Consider the following 24,854-nt stretch of genomic DNA (forward strand, 5'->3'; position numbering starts at 1 on the left):
ACGGGACCGGACGGGACGGGAGCGGTCGGGACGGGTCGGGTCGGCTGCGCGAAGGGGCACAGGCCGGGCGGACCCCTCGGGTGTTCCTGGGGGGCACCGGGCCCCCATCCCCATCCCCATCCCCATCCCCACGCCGGGCTGGGGGCGGGGGCGTGTGCGCACCGCCCCCTCCTCTCCGCCGCGCTCCGCTCCGCCCGGTGCTCGGCGCCTCCCCCCTCGCCGGCTCCCATGGCGGGCAGCGGCGGCCGATTCGGTGCCGGCAAGCCCCGCCCGCCGGCGGTCCGGGGCCGGCCTCCCCCTTCCCTCCGCCGCCCCCTCCGCGGCAGCCCGCCAGCAGCGCCACAGCAGGCGCGGGGCCGGCTCGCTCCGCGCTGCCTCCCGCCCGCCCGCCCCGCCGCTCCCATGCGGGCCGGCGGCGAGGCAGAAGATGGCTGACTCGCCGGGGCACCCGCGCCCCTGCCCGCCCGCGCCCCCCGCCCGCCCGCCGCCGCCGCCGCGCTCCCCCCGGGCCCTCCGCGGCGCCGCCTGCCACCACTGAGAGCCGCCGCCGCCCCCCCCCGCCCCTCCCCGCCCCCCCAGAGCACCAGCAGCCATTTCATCTCCACCACCACCACCACCAAGTAGGCGCAAAAAATGGCAGAAATGGAGAAAGAAGGGAGACCTCCCGAAAATAAAAGGAGCAGGAAGCCGGCTCACCCGGTGAAGCGGGAGATAAACGAGGAGATGAAGGTAGGTGCCTGTGATGGGGACGGGAGCGGGGTCCCCCCCCGCACCCCCGCCTCCGAGCATGGAGATGAAATAAGAAAGGATCTCTTGTCATTTTTTTTTTTTTTGTAGGATGCACTGAATGTGTCTCAACTCCGCCTCCTGGGCTGCAAACAGAGACGAATTCACAGGCTGCAAATCCTGTTCATTGACCAGCTTTATTTATTTTTTAAAAATAACTCTCTCGTTGGGCTTTTAAGCTCCTCGGGTGCCAATGATGAGCCTATTTTTTCTTTCTTTCTATAGACACCCCCTCAGGTAGCTGCGAAGCCCTTAAAGTTAGGAAAGAAAGACATCTCTTTTAAGCACCGCATTTCTGTCCTTTTTTTCACTAGCCAGCTGCAACTGTGTAATTAAATTGTCAAAGTGAAACGTTGCGGTCTGAGTCGCGCATCGGTCTCTCACTTGAGCGCGGAGAGCCCTTTTCTCTCTTGTCCCTGTCGCCTCCTCCTGCGCTGCTCCGCTCCGCGGCTCTCGGCAGCGCAGAGGTGTCGCTGGAAGGTGGCTTGTCCGAGGGCTGCTTTCGATGGAATTGTGCTTACCGCGCGGAGGGCTGTCCTGCCTGATAGGAACCGGTGCCACTCCAGCTGTGCCCTGGCGGCCGCTCCAGATGTTGGGATGGCTGCGATGGCACAAAACCGCTATTTTGGAACTTCTTTTACCATTAAGTCGCTGTTCGAGGCTGGACCGGTCTTATTTTTTTGCGCCTGTTTTCCATGTCTGTTTCATGCTTGTTTGTTTGGTGTCTCTAATTCCCCAAAGTTGGTAACAATGTATTGCTAGACTTCAGCTGAACTTGTTGTTGTTACATGCGCGGATAAAGTGACTAAAACAGCATAGTCTGGCTACGAGATAAAGCTGCTGAGATTTAATTTGAATATGTCATTTATTAAAAGGCTGATTGTAAGTGGAAGACTGCCTGGAAAATGTCAGTCGTTCACATAGTATGTATACTATATAGGCGAGTGTATAAATATGCATGATGCCTAGTGAAAATATCTTTGCTTTCCGGAACATTGATCTCCCCATATAAAATTAAACGGGAATGCGCCGTCCCCTCCCCTCTTTTGCACTCCACTAATTTCGCTTAGGTGCCCTTTCCTGCCCAGGGCAGGCGTTCTTGCTCTTGCTGCCTGTGTAATGAGCGTGTACACGGTTCTGTGTGCACTTCAGGTGTAAATGTGGGCAAGAGTAGTGTTAGAGGCACAAACAAAATAACGTGTTGGTGCATCTCTTTGGAAACAAACCGTAGTAGCTTCAAGTCCAGAGGAGCGGGATCTTTCTTCGTGAGATATGTGACACATCCTATTTTCGGAGAGGGCTCTGTGCAGCCACCGGAGAGTTATTGCTCACTGTAATCCCACATAGTTTTGAGGACTGCAGAGGTCTGTAGTACAGGGCATTGGCCCCTCAGAGCATCGCCTAATGCGATCTATATGGATTGCAGCTTTTAAGTTTCATAGGTTCTAGAATTACAAATTAGCTAATTTTAATCAAAACATGTGAAATGTTATCCTGGCTGGATATAAAGGCTGACTGTGCTGGATCCTCTGGGTTTGTTTTGTTTACTTTGGCTGCAGGCACACTCAGCGGTTTGGGAGATAGTTGTTCTTCTACAGTATAACAGATGTTTGTCTGAAAGGGTGAGGAAGAAACAAAAACAACATTGTGTGAAGGAGAAAAATTACACAATTTTAAACTAATGCTTTGGTATTAAGCACTGGCATTAACCTTCGTGCAGAGAATTTCTCTTTTTGAATCATGGCTCACTTCTTAAGGGTAGGAACCTCAAGATTTCAGCTGACTTAAAATGTAAGTGTGTGTAAAAAGGACATTTTGAACCCATGTGATTTCTGGTTGAGAGTGAGACAGCTGTGGCAGAACCTTCCATAGCCCACCTTTCAGCATAAACTATGCTATATATCTGCTATGCATTTTTAGTCTGACAGTTGTCTGCTATCATCTAAGGAGGGAAAAAGGACAGGGAGGAAAAAGAAGTAGCTTGAATTTTTGACTGGTTGAGAAAAGTAAAATCCTGTGGTGATCATTCACCCTTTTTCTTTACTGATTAATTAAGATGTCTAGTTGTTCTTAATAAACTGGGAGAATACAATAATGTAACAAATTGGTTACAGTGTGCAAAATGTTTGCAGTGAAATGACAGAGGGAGCACAATGTGCCCTTGTGTAGGTTTGTATCTGTAATGTTCAAACAGGCTGACTGTTTCCCTTCATCTGAACTGCTTTCATCTGGACCAGTGTAAAATAAGCTCTGGTAAGTAATCACAGCAGAGCAGAAAGAAAGGAATGTATACAGCAATAGACAGCCTAAGCTGTAAAAACTGTAACCTGAGTATCAGCAGCAGATCAGATATCAAGGCTTTAAGGTAGGGGAAATGAAAGAGATGAAGGGGAGGAAAAGACGAGAGAGGGAATGGAAAAGTCAGCTTGGAAAGTAAAGGAGAAGTAGGAGGGCCCCCTCAGGGAAATTTGGCTCAAGGGTTAGGGAATTTTATCATGGTGTACAGTGACCTACTCAGGTTTCAGCCCACGTTGGATCGAATTGCCTCCCTTTGCTAGCAGTAAGAAAAAGGACTGGTGTATATGTGATTTCTTTTTATCCCCCCCTTTGGATAATAAAAAGACCATTGGTACAAGTGTCTATTTTAAGTACAGTAAATTCAAGGCACTATGAATAAGCAATAATATTACCTCATCACAGAGACTTCCTTCAAGATTTGCTGTTTGGTACAGTCAGATATTTACTTGAGAAAGATCACAACACCTAACTGCTTGCTTTAGTGTTTTCCAACAGTGGTGTCGCAGCTTGGTTTTAACATGACTGGGTGGATATTCAGGTTGCTCACTCTTTCCTTATGCCAGATATTGGGTTACGTTTTTGTTATCGCTAACCTAATGTACAGGATGGTTATAACAAATTTTAATTTGATACAATGTTGTGTGTGAAAAGTACATGACTCTGCACAGTTTTCTGATATTCCATTTCCATGAAAAATATATTGAGGAGGAACTGTTTTGTTACACTGTGACCTTTACAGCCACTCTTTCATATTTTCTTGTTTTTCCTTTTGTCCTCCTTCCTCCTTCAGATGAGGCTTTCCAGTTTTTCTTCCCGAGGTAACATTCACCTCGTGCCTTGGAAGAAAAGCAGATAGTTATTCTGAAATTCAGTTTGGTGCCGTTTTTCACTTGCTGGTGGGTAGCAGACCTCACAGATCCAAGCCTATTGTCATCAGGGAACCCACTACTATTTTTAGACCAAAATATTTGTAAAAGTTTAATTGATGAAAACACTTGTTTAGGCACAGTGGTGGGTTCCTCATCCATCTCTCCTCAGCTTATTTCCATTTGCCATCCTGCTGCCAGGTAGCAGTGCTGCTCAGGAGGAATAGCTAGGTGCTCAGCAATGCTGTGAAGTGAGGTTACATCCAGTACTGAATTGCACTGGAAGCTCTCTTGCACAGATGAGGCAATGTATCCATGTGTCTCTAGAAGTTGAAAGCTAAGAATTAATTTACCTTGTAATTTCACAGGGCTGCTCCATGCACCCAAGGAGTTTGCTATCCATAAATATTCTCAAAAACTAATTTGTATATAAAATTTGGCTTTGTTCCTGGTGCCTAAAGCTTAGGGCAGCCCCATCTGTTATCATTTGATAGTAAACTCATCAGAATATCTTTCAGTTTAGTGTTTAAATAGTCCCTGTTTGGAATTTAAAAGTACTACTGTCAGAAAGAGGAAAGTGGTGAAGCAGGCATAGCAGCCCTGTGCCTGGAGCGATCCAGTTTGCTCAGAGCACTCGGAAGATTCCAAGGAAACTCCTCCCTTCTCTCCTGAAAAGCAAAAAATATCTTTAGGAAAGTGGAAAAGCAGACAGGCTTTATCAATTGTATTATTTCAGGAGAGCGAGGTGGAGCATGCATGGAAGTTTTGTGGGATGTCTGCACAGGGAGCCTTACCTGGCAGGGCACTGCAGAAATAGTGCTTCTCCAAACAAAGTGGATTCTGCAGAATCAAAGGTACTTGAGAGAACAAAGGAAATTAAACATCATGGAGTTTTGCTTTCTGATAGCATAAATGTCTAATCACAGAATTCAGTATGGCTAAAACATAAACAAGCAAATAATCTGAGGGCTGGAACAAAGATCCAGGTTTGAATAGTGCCTCCACAATAATTTTTATTTCCTTGATGCAGTGAAAGTGAAAAGTGAATTTGTGGGGCTCTGCACTGAGTGGGTTATGCAGGCAAGGAAATGGAATGGAGCCACTATGCTTCCTCCCAGATCTGAAATAAACATTCAGCAGTAAAACCTAGAAGAAAATGAGTCTGACAGACTCATTCTCCCCTGTGTTTCCTGCCTCCATGTTTGCCAGGCCTCATTCAGTGAAGCCAGGCCTTGCCCCCTGTGAATAAGGTTCATAGAGAAGGGAAAACAAGAGATCTAAGATGGAAACACACAAATGACATAGCTTGAGAATGTATTAATTAGCAAAGATTTGGGGAAATAGTGCATTGTAATGTGAAAATCAAACTGTAGGTGTACTGTTATGATTAAGTGAATACTGAAGTGGGAATAAATCTGATTATATTTTTACTGCCCAGCATATAAGTCAGATTCAGAAAGGAGGGAAACTGCAGTCTAGTGAGTCAACATGCTCTTCTTCATCTTTCAGGGGAATTAGGGAGCAAATTCAAGTAGAAATATCAATGAGCATAACAGTTAGTTATTCTGTCTCTTCCAGGAGGGAAGATCTTTCTGTGTAGTACAAGAATAGAGAAATCATACAGTTAAAACACACAAATAACACATTGCCCTACAGTGGTGATAAGTGGTTTGGGACTTAGCAGTGGGCAAAAGCTGAATTGCCATCTATTGGGAAGGAAGGGCTTTGGCTGTGGAGTGTGACTGGGGCACTGGAGCATTTTTGGGCCAGTTTCTTTGGCAGGCATGAGCTGGTTGTGCTGCAGCCATAGTGAATGCTCGGGCAGTCAGCAGCTGTAATGGTGCTCTGTCAGTAGAGAAGAGCAGGAGGTTTGGCTCCTGTGGGATGTCAACCAACTGCCTGGGTCCACTGGCAGCTGCAGAGGGGACTGTTGTTTCCACTGTGGTCTCTAAAGCTTGTCTGCTTGGTGCATGGTGTGGCAGAATGAGCACAGAAGGATGTGGGACAGTTATTCTGTGGTTTTCTTCTCAGCTCTGGTCACACTGTGTGGCACCAGGGCTTGGTCTTTTCGTGCAGGAGACTGGACATTGCCTCCACACCTGGCTGAAGTGAGGCTCTGTGCTTTGCTTTTGCAATGAAATCTGTGGGTCCCTGCGTGGGGGCTCCCTTTGGGCTGACTGGATGTTGGGTTCCCAGCTTAGCAGTGTGATTGCAGACTTGAGATTTTATTGATTTTGAGCAAGGTTTTCTCTCTGTCCTGGTCTTTCACATCGTCCCAGCCCTTTGGCATAGCTGTGGATTTGGGGTGGCAGCCTCAGTAGTGCCTCTGCTGTCCTGTTCCTGCTGAAGCTTTGAATTGCACATTCCTTGCAATTCTCATCCTTGCACATCGTCCATCTGGTCATCCACACCTGCCTTCACATTTCCTCCCTGGTCTTTGGCAGGTCTATTATCTTGCAATTCCTCTGACTCCTATCTAGCCTGCTTGATCACTGCTGCTTCTGCTTGCCTGCTCCAGTGTTGAGTCCACATTCCTGCTTTTCTCAAGTCTAAGTGTTACAATTGTCACCCTTTCTTTCATTACGCCTTTGAAACTTGTGTATCTTTCAGTGATGCTCTGCTCTGCATGTACAAGTTGTGTATTAATATGCTTTCTTCCTTTCCTTAGCTTCTCCAAGAACTGATCTTTGTCTCATTTCTTTTTCTTCTTTCCCACCTCCCCTGCATTCACATAGAGAAAAATTATCTCATCCTTTGTGTTTTGACTATTGCCACCACACTGGTCTTTACAAATCCCATCTTGTCACCATGTCTTGAATCCATGTGTATTGTGTCTACTATTGAAATGGAAGAAGGGAAAATACATTAAAACAATGGATTAATAGTGGGCAGCTTCAGCTCAGATCTCAATTGTCAGGGTGTTACACATCTCTGCAAATGGGTGTTGTAGTCAGGAGTCAGGGAAGGTGATGATGTTCTTTGGATACCCATCTATGCAAGAGAGTCAGCGTGGAAAAATAACATTTCTCAGGTTTGACACTCATCTTGCTGAGGATGGGGTCATGCTTTCCATTTGCTGTGAACACAGTGTGGTGTAATGGAGCTCTGGCTGCTACTCACAGAGAGAATGGTATTAAGGGTGACTTGCAGCATTGTAGTAGGTAAGATAAATTATGGAGGACAATGGCTGGGGTTTTTTGTTTGTTTTTGTTTGGTTGGTTTTTTTAATCCAAGCCACTCTTTTTGGGAAATCAGTGTTAAAAAGGTGCTTACTTTTGTTGTTGCTGGCATGCAACCTCATTGTACTCTCATTGAAGCTGGTAGAAAAGACCTCATTGATTTACTATTTTATAAAAGAATCAGATCTCTATGATGAGTGATTTTGAACTGCAATTTATTTTTTGTCAATATGAGTGTTCGTTTTGGTACATCACTTATCATGGGTAGTTTAAATGGGATGTGAAAGGTACTTAAATTTGGTGCCATTACAAACTCAATTATCATTTTGACTACATTTCGAAGGGACAGATACATGTATGAATTTTCAGGAAAAAGCAAACATATGTGCAACCTTGCTTATGTATTCCTTGACAGTAATTAGAAATTATTCATTGTCTGAGTTGATCAGCAGTGCAAATAAAACACAAAGCATCCACAGGAGGCAAATTTAGAGCTAGTCAATTAATTTGGTTGCATGGGGTTTAAATTGGTAAGACTTTGTCAATTGGTCTCTACCTTGCTAGATTAGTCTCTGGGGCTGTGTCTCCATAGTTGAAATTTAGCAAAGCAAGGGAAGCTGGCAGACCTTGGCTCTTTCACACAATTTTGGGTGAGCTGCAGTGGTGAGATTTGACTCCCCAGGTCCAGGTAATTTTGTTATTGGGCACCCATGGGTTTCAAACATCAGTATCATTCAAATGATGTAGGTATTAGCCACATTTACACTGCACTGTACTCATTGAAAACTGTAGTAGTGACATAATTCACATATCATACTTACAATGCTGAGTCTAGAAGCAGAGATGGGATGGTGGAATATTTTCCAGCAGTTTGGGGCTGCACAGGTCATCCCCAGAATTGTGACTTCCATCAGATAGGAAGGTGAAAATGCAGACAGGGAAAACCAAAAGGAAACGGATGCTTTAGGGGTCTGCCCTGGGGTTTTGTTTTGGGTTTTCTTTTCCTGAAATCTGTTTGTAGCATAATTGCACAGATGATACTCTTGGAAGAGTACAAATTGCTTGTGTTTATTGCTTATAGCTGCTTTACAGTGCTCCTTGAGTGACAGGAACACCTATGTAATCTAGTGTGATGAATGAGCCAGGAGCAGTGCAGCGCTCCGAGGTTCTGGGGCACAGCGCCTGCTGTAGCTTTGAATTCAAAAGCAATTATCATCTGATTAATTTTATTTATTTGTTTAAATGACTGGAGAATTGCTGTGTTCTATCATTAGACTTTCTCCCACTCAAAAATTAAGCTAGAGCAGTTACTAGACCAAATCTGGCAACCTGCAAATTTGACATTTACCGTTTGTTTTGAATTGGTGTTGTATTCTCCTTATTCCTTTGCCTCAGTCCTGGGAGACAGTGCTTATCAGAAGCATTATTTTAGAAGTCAAGATCTTGGAGGAATATGAAGTTTGGAATTTTTATAATAAAAAATATTGCAGAAACCAAATAGAAAGGCTCTGTGTGTGGCTTTTTTGTTTCAACTTATAGTTGTCATACTACTTTAAACTGATCTTTGCCATTGCAATAATTCATTAGCTGGTTTCCTGTGGTAGTTTCCTAAATCCATAAGCTGTACAGCTCTGTGGCACTATTTGGTTTCAAAAAGCTTTGTTGCCTGGCTGCAGATTTCTTAACTTACTCCACTAAATCTCCTGGCCCAATAATGAACATTTTCTACAGAAATATTTTTTCCTCATGACCTAGAGGACATATTTTTAATAGAAATCGAGGGTTATGACAGTCATGTTCCATACTTTGCATTTTCATACAAACATAAAATGTAACCACTCAGCCACTTGGAAATTGGTTTGAAAAAAAGTACGGCAAAATTGAGACAGGTTTTCTTAAACAAACATGATAAATGTTTGTATGAAAAATGATGGTAGAATGCTTTCACAGTGAAGAATCTTTAAGTGCTTTGACTATGCAAGGCCTTATAACTGAGAAAAAACGTCTGCTGTGATTTTATTTGATTTGGTTCATGGACACCTCAAGGAACTGTAATTGTGTCAGTGACCTGCTCCAGCTGAAAAGACTGTAATGCAGTAAGATTGATTAACTGCTGGTTGAAAAAAAACTCTTGGTTTTCTGTTATTCTCTTGCTGCAGTCTTAAATATTTTATGGCAACACGGACAAGTTCGTGTGAGGAATGTATGTTAAAATATTTCTGACATTGAATGTCAGAGCAAAAGTCATAAATTACTCTCCTTTTCATTTTCTTTAAATTACAGACATATGAGTCCCTGTCATAATTACATGTGCCAGTCGGAGATTTAAATGCATTTCACTTTATGCACTTGAGTTATGAAATGAACATTAGTCTTTGAGGAGGTGGGCCAAACCTGACACTTCCTCATGTAGCACAGATATGGTTCGATTTATGCAGTCTTCCTTTCCTTCCAAATGGTTATTGATTACATAAATAAGTAGGTAATTTTTCTCTTTCAGAACTTTGCTGAAAACACTATGAATGAGCTCCTTGGCTGGTATGGTTATGATAAGGTTGAACTGAAAGATGGAGAAGATATTGAATTCAGGAACTACTCAGCAGATGGGGAAAGCCGCCAGCACATTTCTGTTCTCAAAGGTAACAAGACTTCATGTTTCTGTGCTCATATAGAGAAGGATTAATAGCTCAACCTGTCTGGTGTTGATTGTGAAGCATGTTCTGCTGCTTGTGTCTTGGTTGCTTTACATAAAAATATCTGAGAGTACCTTGTGGTACAGGGAAGCCAATTGGCTATGAGGAAAGTCACTTAACAAATTTACTGTTGGTGTATTGATATATTGTTATATGTTGATATCTATCTTCACAAATAATGCCTTTTGTGTGTCAGTTGAAAGCCATGTGTCTGTGGTATTAGTAAACTACTCACAACTGAGAAAGGAGGGAGGACTTTCTTAGCAGGGTGGCCTTAAGGAACCCTTTTGCTTCCCATACTAAGGTTGGTTGGCCTACAGCTTTTGAAAAGATTAAGAGATTTTGGGGAATATTCACACATGTAGGAACAAGTGTGAAAGTTCACTAAAGACTTCTCATCCATGTTTGTACTACATTGTCTTCTGCACAATGGTAAAGGTTTTCCATGGATGGAATTTGTCTGAGACATTGCTAAATCTTTGTGATTCAAAATATAAAGGATGAGAGCCTGTTGGTTTGTTCAGTCATTCAGTTTTTGCCTTCTGACTCCTCAGTCTCAGGGAATGGATAGGGGCTTGTCATCAGAGTAAGGAGAAGAGTAGAAAATTGCTCCATCTTGACTTATCCAACAGAAGTTTCTCAAAGGTGAGGTAAAGAGAGGAAATTCCAGCAGCTTTTATTTTCACTGTGTTTGTGGACAGCAGTGTTTGGCTTTTCTTTCTGATAGCCAGCAGCAGTATTGTATTCAGTGAGTGTTGCAATGAGTACTGACAACAGAGACCAGTGCTGAGGGACAGATGGCTAGAAAAAAGGGGAAAAAATTAGAGGTAAGGTAGAACAACCTAATTGTGTTAAAATTGAATGTTTGCAGCTTGTTAGTTCTGTAACAGCATTGGTGATCAATATTTATTTTTCATTGAAAATGTAATGTCATTAAGCTACCTTTGAAGAAACTTGTTCCTGTATAGTAATGCACTTAATTTATTTCTTATATTTATTTATTGTATTTTACTGAATGATTGCTGGCTCCACTCTGTTTGATGAAATTTGTGACATACTTTTTTTTATAGGCACATGATACAAATAATGTTTTAAGTACCATAGGTGTCGAATGCCTGTGACAGGTAGAAATTTTTGGTTTATGCCAGGGGAAAAGGGAGGGGGATAAAGCACATTTCTTGTTCTGAAAGATGGGAGAAGAGGGAGTCCCATGGCTGACATATATTAGAGAAATTCCTACAAGAAAGAATCCTGAGGTGATTTGGGATTAAAGAATTAGAATAATAACTGTCATCATTTTATGCACACTTTGCTGTGATTTCAATATTTTGTTCCTTTCTTTAAATTCCTTTCATTATTACTACTCATATTATTTATAGAGAATAGGAATTCTTTTATTCTTCAGTTCATGCTCCTCGTGCTGGTGAAGTCGCAGCACACCGAATGTGATCACCATGCAAACTAGAAATGAAGTACAAGAATAGGATGCCATTGACTAAATCAGGCACACTAAGGCTATGCATGATAAAATAATCCCATCTTTTACCTTCTGCAAAAAGAAAGTGTGAGCTTAATTTTGAATAAAATGGAACACTCCTGAAGATTACTGGAAAGTATCAATTTCTTTTAAAGGGAAAATACCTGGGGGTTTTGTGCTCCATTCTTGTATTAGGGTAAGTAATTTAATGAAGAGATTGGTGAAAGTATGTAGGGCCATTTAAGAAATTTATGTGTCATACTGTACAATGTGTTCTTTGTGTTTTACAGAAAATTCTTTGCCAAAACCAAAATTGCCTGAGGACAGTGTTATTTCACCGTACAATATAAACCCAAGCTACCCAGGGCTTGCCACAGGAAATGGACTATCAGACTCACCAGCAGGGTCGAAGGATCATGGGAATGTACCTATTATTGTCCCATTAATTCCACCACCTTTCATAAAGCCACCAGCAGGTAAATCCAAACGAACATGTAAAAATGGTTGCTGTTATTGACTCCATCCTGAGACCACTGGATCAAGGTTTCTTAGCAAATGGGCTGATTTCTAAATAAGTAAAATCTAGTCACAGGGACCTTTAAAAATGAGTGGGGGAGTGGCTTTAATCCCTTGAGTATTCTTGAAAAGCTCTCCCTAATGCAATGACAACAAACTTGGGTTGTTTGTGACACTTCTCATGCTGGATTGTGCTCTCAGCTCTTCAATAGCATTTGCTTTTTGGAAAAAAAAATGTTCTGGTGAATAAAGCCTTTAACTAAATTAATGGAAGATTATTAAATTAAAAATAGGCTACATGAAGGAAACAGTGAAAGAAACAAAGCCATCAAATCAGCATCATGTCTTTATATCAGATTAACAAGCTCATACTGGGAAAACTGTTTCTTGATTCCCATTGAAATCCCTGACCGCTGTCTCTCAAGGGTTTAATATGATCTTGATGCTACCCAGGAGACTGCACTGAGGTTTTACATTTTCATTAGATTTTTATCAGGAGTGGTTTTCTAACGTGCCATTCCTCAGAGTTTGCATGAAAAATTATTTATTCCCCTCTGCATGCTGCTTACTGTAATCTGTGAGAGGAGCTCTTACGGCTACACCAGGGTGATTAATTGTTGTGTTATTGTTTGCTGCTCCACACGGTGAGAAAATTGGTGAATCCAGAGAGGAGCAGGCTGAGTCCTGCTTCCATGGACATCCCTGGGTGTTGTTGTGGTTGTTCTCAAGTGACCAAGGCACAGAGGAATACAGGGTGACGTGCAACTCCTGCCCAAGAAGACCAGCTCTCCACACACAGGGCTAAGGAGATGCTGGCAGGTGCCAGGGTGCTTCTGCAGAGCCAGAGCTGCTTGTAGGATCAGATCCCAGGTGTTGGTCACTTCTGCCTTTCATAACACTGTCTAAAGGCAGCTGTCAAATACTGATTGATCCATGAAAGCATTTGCCTGTTGTTGGTTGTATAATAGAGTACAGTTACCCCCCTAAATTATTGTTTTATGTCATTGAGTTTTATCTCTAAAGAAGTGTATAATATGCTATGAATAATTTTCAAATGTTACTCAATACGTGCTCCTTGCCAGAGACTTTCAATCTATTTTATATGATATTTGCTAATTACCAAAGCTATTTGGGCCCATTCCTGCAGCCTTTACACAGCTAAAGATCTCAGGCCATATGGGCTGGATCCTCAGCTGCTGTTGATTTGGCCCTAAAGCTTTAATCAAGGGCTTGTGCCATCCCAAGCTATTTTCCCCTCCAATCTGAGTCACGAATGAATCCAGAATGCTGAATTTGTGGTATGTGAACACAAGGCTATAGCATGCATTGTGCAAATTGCCACAGTTGCTGGATTTTTATGACACTAAATAAGCAGGAGGAGATTGAACTATGAAGTAGAAAAACAAATTACTGCAACAGTAGTTAAGTGGACACAGGGGAATCTTGGCCAAGTCAACTGCCTTCTGTTCTTTGCCTGTCCACCTACAACATATGATCCTGTGTTCAAATGTACCTCTAAGGGCAATGTGTAGAGAGAGCTCTTCATAAGTGTTTTCTACCTTTAGGTTTTTAATTAATTCATTAGCAATGAATATTTTTGTACCTGCACAGGAGATACGAATACATAATCTCTGCCTCTTCTGACTTTATCCCATGGTTGGTAATGAGCACTAGATTACCATGACTTCTGAGCAGATGAACTTATTTATCTCACCTTTGTTTTAGAGACCAAAGCTTGGGGGAATTGGAGGGGGGAGGAGAATCACCTCCTTTGTGGGATTTGCAACAGGCATGGCTAGTAATGGTTTGTTTTATCTTAGGGCGTAGGTGCCCTAGCCATGATCACCCCAAAGAGCCTGGCAAGAAACAACTGGTAGGAAAGGGAGTACAAAGGCTCCAGGAGAGCCAATGTGCAAGGCAGTGGTCTTGGCACTGCACTTTGACACCGTTTTGTGGGCACAACATCAAAGCAGAAAACTTCAGAGTGATACAAAGCCAGACAAGAGTAACTCTGGGGATGTTTTCTTGGAGTCCCTTGCAAGCAGAGGGGATGACTTTGGAAACAGCACAAGGGTGCTTCTTTAACTTGAGCAGGCAAATGGTTAGACTCACATCACTAATTAATAAGGAGAAAGTTTACATTTTGAGCATGGGAAACAGACAGGCTGTGACTGACCTGCCATGAACACCAAAGCGTTTATCCACGTTAGAGTGGATAAATTGAGTAAGTGCACAGGAGAGAGAGGCAGCAAGAGGCCAAGAGAAAGTTTCAAGGTTAAAATTCTGGGCAGAAAAAAGGATCTTAACAGCATGTTTTGTGTGGACACACAGAGGGCAAAGTTACATTACAGGCCAGAGAGAACACCAGGCAGTGATGAACTGTAGTGACTGGGAGGCTAAGAATTAGGATGTGTCCAGAGCTTATGAATGGATGAGAAAAGCTTTTAGATATCCTACAGGAGAAAAATCTACAAGACTTCAATTTAGCTCAAAAGGGAGTGCCCATAGGTAAAAATGATACCTAAATCATGAACCTGAAGGACAGGAAAGATGGTGCAGTCCATCCTTATTGAGCAAATAATATGGAGTGAGCACTCAGGGAGGAATTATTAAGACTTTAATTCTTGCTGTATTGATCTTGAACAGAAGGGTCAGCATGAATAAAGAGGTGTCAGAGAGACAGGCTGAGGTATTCATTAGGACAGGAGTGTGTAATGGTCTGAAGAGGATAAGCAGATCTATTGAAATATTAGTTGAATAATTTTGCTGGTAAGATTCAATACAGGTAAGAGGAAGTAGAGCAGAGCATAGGGTATGATCACAAACCTGAAGAGAAGGATACTCTGCAATGTGCACAGACAGCAATTGCAGAGGTAGAAAAGATGTAGTCAGGAAGCCAAGAAAAACAGGATTTCTAGGAAGGCAAATATGCTTCTTTGTCAGAAACAGCTATCAGTTTGAAAAAGAGGAGGAAGGAGTGCTGATCCTAAACTGTCTAGGAAGCTGTCATTGAATATTTCAGCAGATTAAGTTTTCCTTGAGCATGCTGGAAACTTTGAACAAGTGTCCTATTTGCATTCATATTTTATATGACCAGGTTAAAACCTTGAAGGGTTAACAAAATTACTATTTTATTATTATTATTTACAGAATTATTATTTTTCCCCTCATGCCTATTTTGCAGTAAAGTGGTTTTTGTTTTGGTGGGGGTTTTTTGTTTGTTTGGTTTGTTGGTTTTTTTTTAATTTGAAAACCAAATAATTTTGGGTAGTCTGACTAAAATTTTATCTTCAAGCTGTTCAGATTTCTGTTTTAGTCAAACGAAATGTTAGGTTCCAATTTGCTTATATGATTCTGGAAAACATCAGAGTGCTACTAAGCAAATATAAACAGCCCCAATAAAGGCACTCTCTCCTTGCTGTACCTCATAACTCAATCCAAAAAAGGCTGAGTTAAATGCATGAGACCTATGTGTAGCACTGAGTGTCTACAGACTCAGGTTATGGTGTGTCAGTGCAGGATGCTAAATCCAGCCGTGGGAAGCCTCCAGCAGGAGAATGCAAGTTACTCAGACGTGGAGGCTGTCTGCAAGAGCACTGCCCTGATCTGCAGCACCAGGCAGGTGGACCACACTGGAGCAGTGCCCTAATCAAACATGACTTTATAAGTCAGCATCAGCCATCCAACCCTCACCTGGAAGCATAGAAGTAGTAAATGCAGCCTCCAGAAAGTTGCTGTAAGAGTCTCCTTGTGGCTAATAAGGGTCCATCTTGCTCAGCTGGCAAGATGGCCCAGCAGCAGATTCTGAGTGATCTTCAGGCTTAGTCTTGAATACAGCCTATGGCAAGAAAATGATCCTAAGATTAGTTCTGCTTGGTGTTAGAAGGTTCTTATTTTCTGCATAGCAATGTAAAGAAGGCTGGTGGGATTTTTTTGGTTGGTTGGTAGTTTTTTCTAATTTAAAAGTCGCATAGAAATAGCGATGAACAGAAATGCAAGAGCCTGGAATGACCCAGAACTAAAAACCTGCACAGCTGTGCAGAGTATATGGCCTTAGTATACAGTGTGCAAATCTTCTGTTATTCTGCAGCTTTTAATGATAGAGTAAATTTGAGAGGGCACTTAGGGTGACTCTGCCCTTTTGCTGAGGCAAGTTTGGACAGCTCTTGTTGACTGGGATGAAGGAAGGCTGAAATCAAGAGTAGTCAAAGAAGAATGCAAAAAATTCTTTCAATGTGGGTAAGAACAAGCTGCCTCCTTCCCCTGGCACCTGCTGGAGGCTATGTTGTCTCAGTTTTCCCATTTCTTTGAGTGCTCTTTGATTTATTTTATCTTGTGATCCCCATGGTGGTGCCTTGGTAGGGGGATACAACTGCTGGTTGCTCTGTCCTTTGAGCAATGAGGCTCAACAAAATCCCTCCCTTTCCTGCCTCCTTCTGTGTACAAGTGAGGCACAGAGTGCTCCAGCTGCTCTGAACATGCCAAACAAGAACTGACTTCTTGTGGTACTGTGCTGTGAAGGGAGGTCACTGACAAGGGACACAGGAGAAGGGGAGGCAAAAATCATGATGTCATGCAGTTGGCTGAGCTTTCCACAGAGGAAAAAAGTACAAGGGAAAAATAATTCTCCCTCCTAAGGTTTTTACAAGATACTGAGTATATTTGGAAAAGGGGATGTAAATCCTGCAACCCACAGATGAGTATCTCAACATAATGTTAGTTTGCAAATTATAATGACTGGAGTTGTACCAGAAGTTATCAGAAACTTTGAAGGTGAAGGAGGACTGGGCTGGAGGAATGGTATCTGGTGAGGCAAAATGTCTTAAAGGAGAAGCATTTCCAGTGCTGACTAGTAAAATCAGCCTGTGACCTAGTCTGGCAAAGAAATATTCAAATACTAAAGTAAGTATTTAGTATCTTATAGAAATAAATTAATTTTTCTGTGTTACGGTTTAGCATCGCTTTAGAATTAAAGTTTATGGGAGATTTTGTAAATACAAGTGTAGATGAGTAACTTTGTGTAACATATGGGAATAAGCAGAGTTCCTGCCCTACGAACATTCTGGAACAGCCTGCTGAAACCTTTATCAATATTTAAATTGAATTGGAGCAATCTGAAAGCATAAACTATGTTTTAAGTGGTATTTAGCAGGCCATTAACAATTAATTCCAAGATCATCTGTCAAAATTCACTGAGGAATTTGATCTATGACTACAGTAGCAAGAAGTTTGATTCCAGGCAGAACTGAGTGGCAGTGTTCCTTAAGTAAAGACCATGTTTTCAGATCTAGCTAAGTCTGTATATGGAGGAGACTTTCATTTTACTGTGCTCTGGATCCCTCTTCAGTAGTTCACAAATATCTTCTGGTTGCTGAACAGCGTTACAATTTCTCTCACTGTAGGTTTTGTCCCCTGATAAAAGCCACTGCAACAAATCCTATAGTCACTACTCTTCAAATTATTTCTCTTGTTTTCAGTTTGAAACATCACCAAATTTACACTGATCGTAGGGTTATTACTCCCTGGGTTTTTAAATGCCAGTGGTTGCCAGGATGCCTGCCCCATCTAGCCCACTGCTGATGTCTTTTGCTCTCTGTGGAGGGCCAAGTGTTTCCTTTGTGCTAAAAAGATAATAATGAAGTCCATGTATGCACCTTAATAGCACATATTCAAAATACACAGGGAGTTCCCCCTCTATTAGCTGAAATAGGTGGGTTTTTTGTTTGCATGTTTAAAACCTGCCTAAATGCCAGCTTTTGTGTTGTGCATTCAGTCCCTACAGAACTATGCATAAGAAAAAACATAGGCAGGCCATGGTTCCACAAAATTATTTTTTCAAAAGGGGCTGGGACATTTTGCTTTATTGGCAGAGTAGTGAACTTGAAGAGATTGGTCCTTAAAAGGAAATGCATTGTAGAGGCTCTGATATTTCCATAGCCATGGCTGCAGCAAGCCTTCTATTGTCAACCCTGTATTTTAATCTTCTTCTGGTGATTACTTTTTGAAGGTACTTTTTGTACCTTATGTTTGTCACATGTCCCATTTGTTTAGAGGATGAGTGCTTAAGGTGATATCACAAGGGGATCTGCAGCAATGTCTCAGGATATTTGTTCCTTCACCGTTTTTAGTTTGAGATTAATTTGGTAAAGCATTTTGAGTGTAAGAAAATTGGCTGTAATGGTGCTTGTGCTTTGCTTGGGATAAACAGCCTCAGGAACTACTTGGGGATGAAAAATCTGAATACATGCTACTTGGTTTTCTTCAATGGAGATCTGGGATTTCAGGAGCAGCAGGCGAGTAACTCAGAATTATCCAATTCTGAAATCCTGGCAGGTCCCAGTGGAAACAGTGAGCCCTTACTGTTATTGCTGCAGATGCTCAAGTCAAGTTAAGATCTGAAGTCTTTAAAAAGGAAGTTTTACAGCTTTTCATTAGAAAGTAATAGTGAAAGCAGCTAAAATATTTAAATCCACACCAGTGGATTGAGCACAGTTCCCAGCTCAAAGTAAAAGAGCTATTATAGGTCCCTACCCAAAAAACCTGGGATCCAAACTACCTGTGTGAGGGGGTGGGGTGCAGCAAAAACAAAAAGAGAGGAAAGTAGATGAAAGTAGTAGTGGAGAGGCATGGCTTCTGATAGTGTGATGGAAAGAAACTCCTGCCAGAGATGAGTTGGTTGGTTGGGAGACATGGGATGCCAAAATATTTTGTTGTATCAGGTCATGGATACAACCACAGTCAAGATACAGGTTTCACAAAGGCTCACTCTGTCCTGGTGCTGTACTTGAGATTTCAATCCCAAACACTCCTTCCTCTTGGTCTTCCTTCTGCATAAAAGTATTGTGGTTGGGCACCTTTGGGAGAGATGTTATCTTCTTGCTAGAAGAATTGAGTATCTCCTGCCAAATTTCTTGCAAGGAATTATGGAAAGTAAGGTTTTGAAGTACCTGCCCTTGAATCATCAAATAATGCAGGATTAGAGCTGTAGCTGCATTTGGTTTCACCCAGCTTTTTGAAGCTGGAGTTAAAATTGAAAATACATCTGAGTTCAAAACAGTATTAATAGAGTGTTGTAAGTTAAAACTTAGTAAACTGATCAGGATTTAACTCCAGAATTGAAGGGATTTTAGGAACATTGCACCAAACACCACAGATCGTGCTAGTTTGCTTAGATAGAGACAGGGCTGTTCATGATGGATTTACTCCATTGCAGTCATTGCCTTCCTTCACTTCTCCTCACCTCTTTAAATTATAGCTCCATATAAGATCGATTAGTGTAAACTGCTGCTCATTGGGTTTAAGAGGAACAATTTTCTGCAGCTCCTTCACATGGGTTTGAAAGGAAAAAAATACCAAACATTCTGCTTAATTAAGATCTAAAGAGGCGGTGCAAACTTTTGATGATTAATTGAAGCATGCTTTAGACTGATGCATATTTAGTTATTATAATGTGATAATTTTATCTTGTTATACAAACTACTCCCTTTGGGAACATGATTTAACACTGCAAACATTCTGTGTTTATTGCATTGTTCATTATGAAAAATACACAGGATAAAAACCACAAGGAGATGTAACTGAACAGTATCTGTGTGGTGGGTGCAGGGAGTACTGCTTCCACCTGTAATGACACAACCCAGAGGCTGAAAAACACAATATTGTAACTCCCACAATATCTCTCCCTGTGAAGAGCTGAGAACTCGGAAAAGCGGAGGCTGGAAATTTAGATCTTGTGCAGTACGTAGAAAGATTTATATAGATTTATCCATCTATTACCTGGTCTAATTACAGAGGACAACAATATGTATGTTCTACTGAATGTCCTCCTGTTCCTATTCAGTTGTGTCAGTCCCATTTCCTCTTTGTCTCACCTGTAAGAGTACCCAGTTTTGCCTGTCATAAATGTGACAGATCTGAGAGCACTTTGCAAAAGCAGGTCATAAAGTTGCAGGCCCAGATGGAGGGGGGAAAAAAAAGGTGTTATTAAGATGTATTTTCTTTCACTTCAAAATTATCTGTGCCAGGACTTGCAAATGGTATTTTTGTACTTTACAAACATGTGTCAGCATAGCTGTGTGAGTCCTAAAAGTGATGGTGAATGATCTTCATCAGAAGAGCTGCTCCAGGGAGAGCTCACATGATGGATGTAGGCATGGTGTCAGGATGAGCTCATGTTACTTTAAGCAGATATGCTAAGCTGGACTACCAACAAAAGTCTGACTACGAGCAGAGGAGACCATTGCCGATGTAGTAAACTGGTATAATTATTGTGGAGAAGCTTTCTTAGTGCAGTTCTCATCAGGAAAAGATTAAAGACTGAAGACAGATAACCAGTCTTGAACTACTGGATTTGAAATTTCCTGCTTCCGTGTGATCTCTTAGCAGCAAGTTCTTCTAGCTGGGTGCTCTAGGAACAGGGATTTGTTACATTTTCCTGAAAGCAGGGCAGGAATCTGGTGAAGTGATTTTCAAAAAATTTGGCCTTGAAAAATGAAGGTCTGTGAAAAAGTGAGAGGAATTTTATCTTGAATGGAATGCAAGATACAAATTTCTGGTGTCAGGTTATTCCAGCTTGTGTTTAGCAGATGACAGCACTTAAATCCCAAAACTCTCTTATTTCACAGTCTGAATGTTTTGAGGCTACATTTTTTTATTGCTCCTCACTGCTGGTAGAAATACATGAATTAATACTTTCTGCCAGTGTTGCAGTCCTGATTTTTGGTTGCTAAGCTTAATACACTGTAACAAAACACACCTATTAGTTCTTTTTACAAGGTCTACTCAGAGCTCTGCCACAACCGCTGTGAAGAAGGAAAGCACACAGTCAGATTTGGATCTTTATCATTGTCCCCAGCTGTCATCCATACACATAGGGCACAGCTCTGTACCAAGCATGACTTCCTTTCTCTACTGTTCTCAGCATCTCTTGTAGCCAAAAGAAAAGATTTGATTTTAGATCAAGTTTTTCCTTCTGCTGGGCTGGACCCGGTTGATGGTCCATAGAAATTTGATACTGGATGTTTTCTCTTTCATTTGATGAACTGCATTACAAAAGGTTAGATTTGCATCAAAAATTGGCTTGGGCAAATGTACACCTGAGGGAGCAAAGATGACTTGAAAATTGATATATTAGTGTCCTGTTCCAGGAAGTGCATATTCTGAACCCCCTTCTGAAGTACTGCTATTCCCTGGCTGCTTCACATGGCCATACTCAATTAATCCTTCTGTAGCAGTGTTCCTGAGTCTATTAATTTGAAGAGGCATCTAGTTCTATTATTGCTGTTACCATGAAATGAAAAGGATTGCATTGTTTAATGGCTAGGGTGAGAAAGGAATAGAACAGAGAAATAGTTTGTCTTCTTTGTCTGTCATTAGACTATTTCCTTGCCTTTGCCCTTTCCTCCTTTCAAAATGATGACCATTTTGGCTAATACTGTTGATACCTCTTGGATATCACATATCACTTCCTGGAAGTGCATACACTGGCTGGAAGTAGTTTGTAGACCACTCTCTGCTATTTTTTTGACTGTCAGATCTGTGGACCCCAGGTGAAGCCATGCTGCTTCAAAGGATTTTCTGTGAGGTGGCAGTGAAGTTCTAGACAGTTGCAAGACAGCAACTTGACACAGAAGGTCCCTCTCCTGCCCTTGTCAGGATGCATCTTAGAGGGTCTTTGGTAGAAGGAGGTGGACTGAACCTGATGTCTTGCATAACTGCCTGCAGAAAAGTGCAGACAAGTGAATAACCTGGCTTTTCCATGCAAACAGCTGCTGAGAGCCTGTGTATTTAGAAATTAATATTTGTGTGGGTCTTTCTCATCATCTGTGGGAGACAGTTCATGTGCATCAGTGAACAGGAATTGAGTGACAGCTGAGGTGTTCCCCCTATCAAATCACTCATGAAAGCCCCTGAGAATCCCAGTGGTGCATCTCTGTGTTTCCCTTTAAAAACTGTGCCCCAGACAAGCTAACCTGCTTCAAAAAGAGCTACTTCAGCACCTACTTTGCCAGTGAACTCTCTTTCAGCTCTGTAATATTCTTTTTTTTCATTTATGAGAGTTCCTCTCAACAGAAATGAAGGCTATTAGAAAGGTATCACTGGTAGATCTTCTCTATTCCAGAGATAAAATGCTTCTTATCAGTAGGGGAATATATGTTGCTGTTATCTGAAACAAGAGTCTGCTGCCTGGCTCCTTTGATTCAGAGGATCTTCTGTTGTCCTGGTACATTCAAAGGGGCAGGTTCAGTCTGCAAGGAATTGGTTTATTATGGTGCAAAGGTAGCTGAATCAGGGTGCCTTTGTAAAACATAACTACTTCAAATGTGTCAGGATAAGAAAGCTCTTGGTCTGTGCTGGAGCATTGGCATCCTGGACAAGACCAGCCTGCAGAGAAAGAGGGAGTGACCCCGTGCAAAATCACCACAGCAGCACCCTGCCAGCTGTGTGCCTGGCTGATGTTACAGCCAGCTCAGGGAAGGCTTCTTGACCCTAGAGATGGCTAGTGATAATTTTGGCCAAGCTGTTTTGATTTCCCTTCATGTTCAGATATGAAGGTGCTTATAATAGTGGCAAATCCCACTCCAAAGGGTAAGTGATACAATACATTAAACACAAATCTGTGCTATAACTTGGCCTTAAATATAGGTTTAAAGGTAGACAGTCTGATTAAAACTAAAAGGTCATTATTTTGCATTGTAGTATTTTATTTGTAGCTGTAAATCACAACACAATTTGTGGAAGGAAAAAAGTTATTAAACTGGCAATATTTATTCCAATAAGGTGAGTAAAATGCAGCACGTAGTTCTGAGTTATGATAGTCAGGGAAAGGAGCCAAATCACTCTGCTAAAAATTAGTTTGCCAATAATTTTACAGAACGATGACAGCGTAGCTTCAAAAACAAATCCTTTATAGGGAAATAGGATGGCTGCATGACAGAATCTCTAAGCTATGAATTCTCCACAGCTCATGGACTAGGAACTGCTTTAGCAATTAGTCTCCAGGGATATTTTTTTCCCAGAAGTTAGACAATGGCTGCTGTCTGTAACTGAAAGGTCATTCAGTATCATAAACTGGACATAAGAACTGAAGAATTTTGAGTTTTAAGTCAGAAAGGGTTCTGCTAACAAATTGAGTTTAGTAAACTTAACTATTCACTGCTGTTGTCTGTGAAGCTGAAGTAGGAATGATGACCACACAAGGATATTGCTGCAAATTAGTAAACAAGCTCTGGGGTATTTTTACATGGCAGAAGGCACACATGCCACATTTGTAAGACATGTTAGAGAAGAGCTCAAAAGAGGCTCAGGAACTCTGCCTGAATTAAATTTGACCAATGAATGTAATAACTGAAAAGTAACCTGGCAGATTTTGCCACAGTGCTGCAACTTCTGCCGTGCTCAAGTCTATGTTTCTGTGACTGCTGAATTCACACACAAGCTCCCTGTTTTGTGTGCTAGTAATTTCAAAATAATACAGAGAAGGGGTGTTTTATGTTCCTTCTTATTTAGCAGAGGGCTCGTGTTAGAAAACTGCCTTGGTGCAGCACCTTCTGGCTGTGTTTTATCGCCAGCTTGCTGAGCAGAGCATCTCAGGGACTCACTACAGCAGACTGTAAGTAACAAGAACAAAGCAGCAATACCCACTAAACCTTCAGCCTTTGTTACTCATTTAATGAAGAGTTGTGTGCTCTTAAGCATGCTTGAAAGTTCTCGAGATTTCCAGACATTTTCAGCAGTGCACAATTTTTGAAGCTAATCATCTTTTCCAGCCATTTTAGAAGCTTTGCCAGTCTGCTGAGTCTGGCTGGCACAGGTCACCAGCTGCCTGAGGATGAAGCTGGTGATCACAGGCAGGCACAGTTCTGCTCTCTGACAGTGAGCGAGTTAGAAATAAGATGAGCTGGTGCTGCTTGTAGCTAAGAGTAAGTGTGCAGATGTCTGAGGAAGGTGTTTGCATCTCATGTAAACATTGTTCTTATATTTTTGTTGTAGAAGATGATGTGTCAAATGTACAAATAATGTGTGCCTGGTGCCAGAAAGTTGGAATCAAGCGCTATTCCCTGAGTATGGGAAGTGAAGTGAAATGCTTCTGCAGCGAGAAGTGCTTTGCAGCTTGCCGAAGAGCTTATTTCAAGAGAAACAAGGTAAGAGAAATAAGGAAAGATGTAACTTACATAGACATGGCTTTAATCAGGCCCAGCCTGAGTCTCATTTAGCATCTAATAGAAACTCATTTCTTTTGTTTTCTCTGTTTCACCTAGTCCCACCACTTTCCATCTGTATTGTCTGTTGGACTGTCAGCCCTTTACTAACCTTCTTTCTTTCAGTTTCTGTCAGCTTGACACTTGGGTTTTTGAGAGTCAGGGAATTTAAATACTAATAAGCATTAACATAAGACTGAATTTGGCCTTAGAATCTCAGGATGCTTCCTACACATACACAGCTAAGAGGAAGTATCAAAGAAATAGAGAAAAGTTGTGTATGACAATGCCACCAAGTCCCATGGCATTGGGATCATGGCCAGTGGGTAAATACTTTCAGGGCCTAAATCTCAGTCCCATCACAATGCTGGACTTCTTTTCACTGCTGCTGGTGAACTCTAGTTTCATTCTTTAAAAGTCTATCAATTTCAATAACTTACCATTGCTACAAAATTCAGATGCTATAGAGTTTTTTGGGTTGGGGTAAGCAATGCTAGAACATCTAGAGTAATGTGAAAGCCCCTCCTACTCAATTTAAATTTAACTCTGTCTAAAATTAGAAAGCAATCCTAATATTGAATGTCTACAAAAATTGCTGTAATCACTGAAGCACAGTTCCTGAAAATGCCCTCTAGGTTACTTTAGCAGCTGTTTATCTGCAGCATAATTCGTAACATATCATTTAAAGAAAAATAGAGGAGAAACACCTCAAATTTTTAATTGTTAAAAAGGTAACTTTTGTTGTTCAATATTGTGAGCCTTTAGGTAACTTTATTGTCTTGGAAAGGTTTATCATTCATAAAACTGCATTTCCCTGAATGATGCCATTTACCCTCATG

The 24,854-nt window shown here is 41.6% G+C and overlaps 1 protein-coding gene across 3 annotated transcripts in view; it reads left to right on the forward strand.

Annotated features, from left to right (window-relative positions):
- The first annotated feature begins 365 nt into the window (after window positions 1-365).
- Window positions 366-24,854, forward strand: part of SOBP (sine oculis binding protein homolog) — a 112,721-nt gene continuing 88,232 nt past the window's right edge. The window contains exons 1-4 of one of the 3 annotated variants that reach the window (XM_079298702.1): window positions 366-729; window positions 9,630-9,768; window positions 11,590-11,775; window positions 23,807-23,958. In XM_079298702.1, coding sequence (XP_079154828.1) covers window positions 634-729; window positions 9,630-9,768; window positions 11,590-11,775; window positions 23,807-23,958 — 573 coding nt within the window. In that variant the 5' untranslated portion in view covers window positions 366-633. The remainder of the gene's footprint in view (window positions 730-9,629; window positions 9,769-11,589; window positions 11,776-23,806; window positions 23,959-24,854) is intronic. The other 2 variants (XM_079298701.1, XM_079298700.1) reach the window with 2 other exon arrangements.

The sequence above is a fragment of the Erithacus rubecula genome, assembly GCF_903797595.1.
Source record: "Erithacus rubecula genome assembly, chromosome: 2".
NCBI classification, from domain to species: Eukaryota; Metazoa; Chordata; class Aves; order Passeriformes; family Muscicapidae; genus Erithacus; species Erithacus rubecula.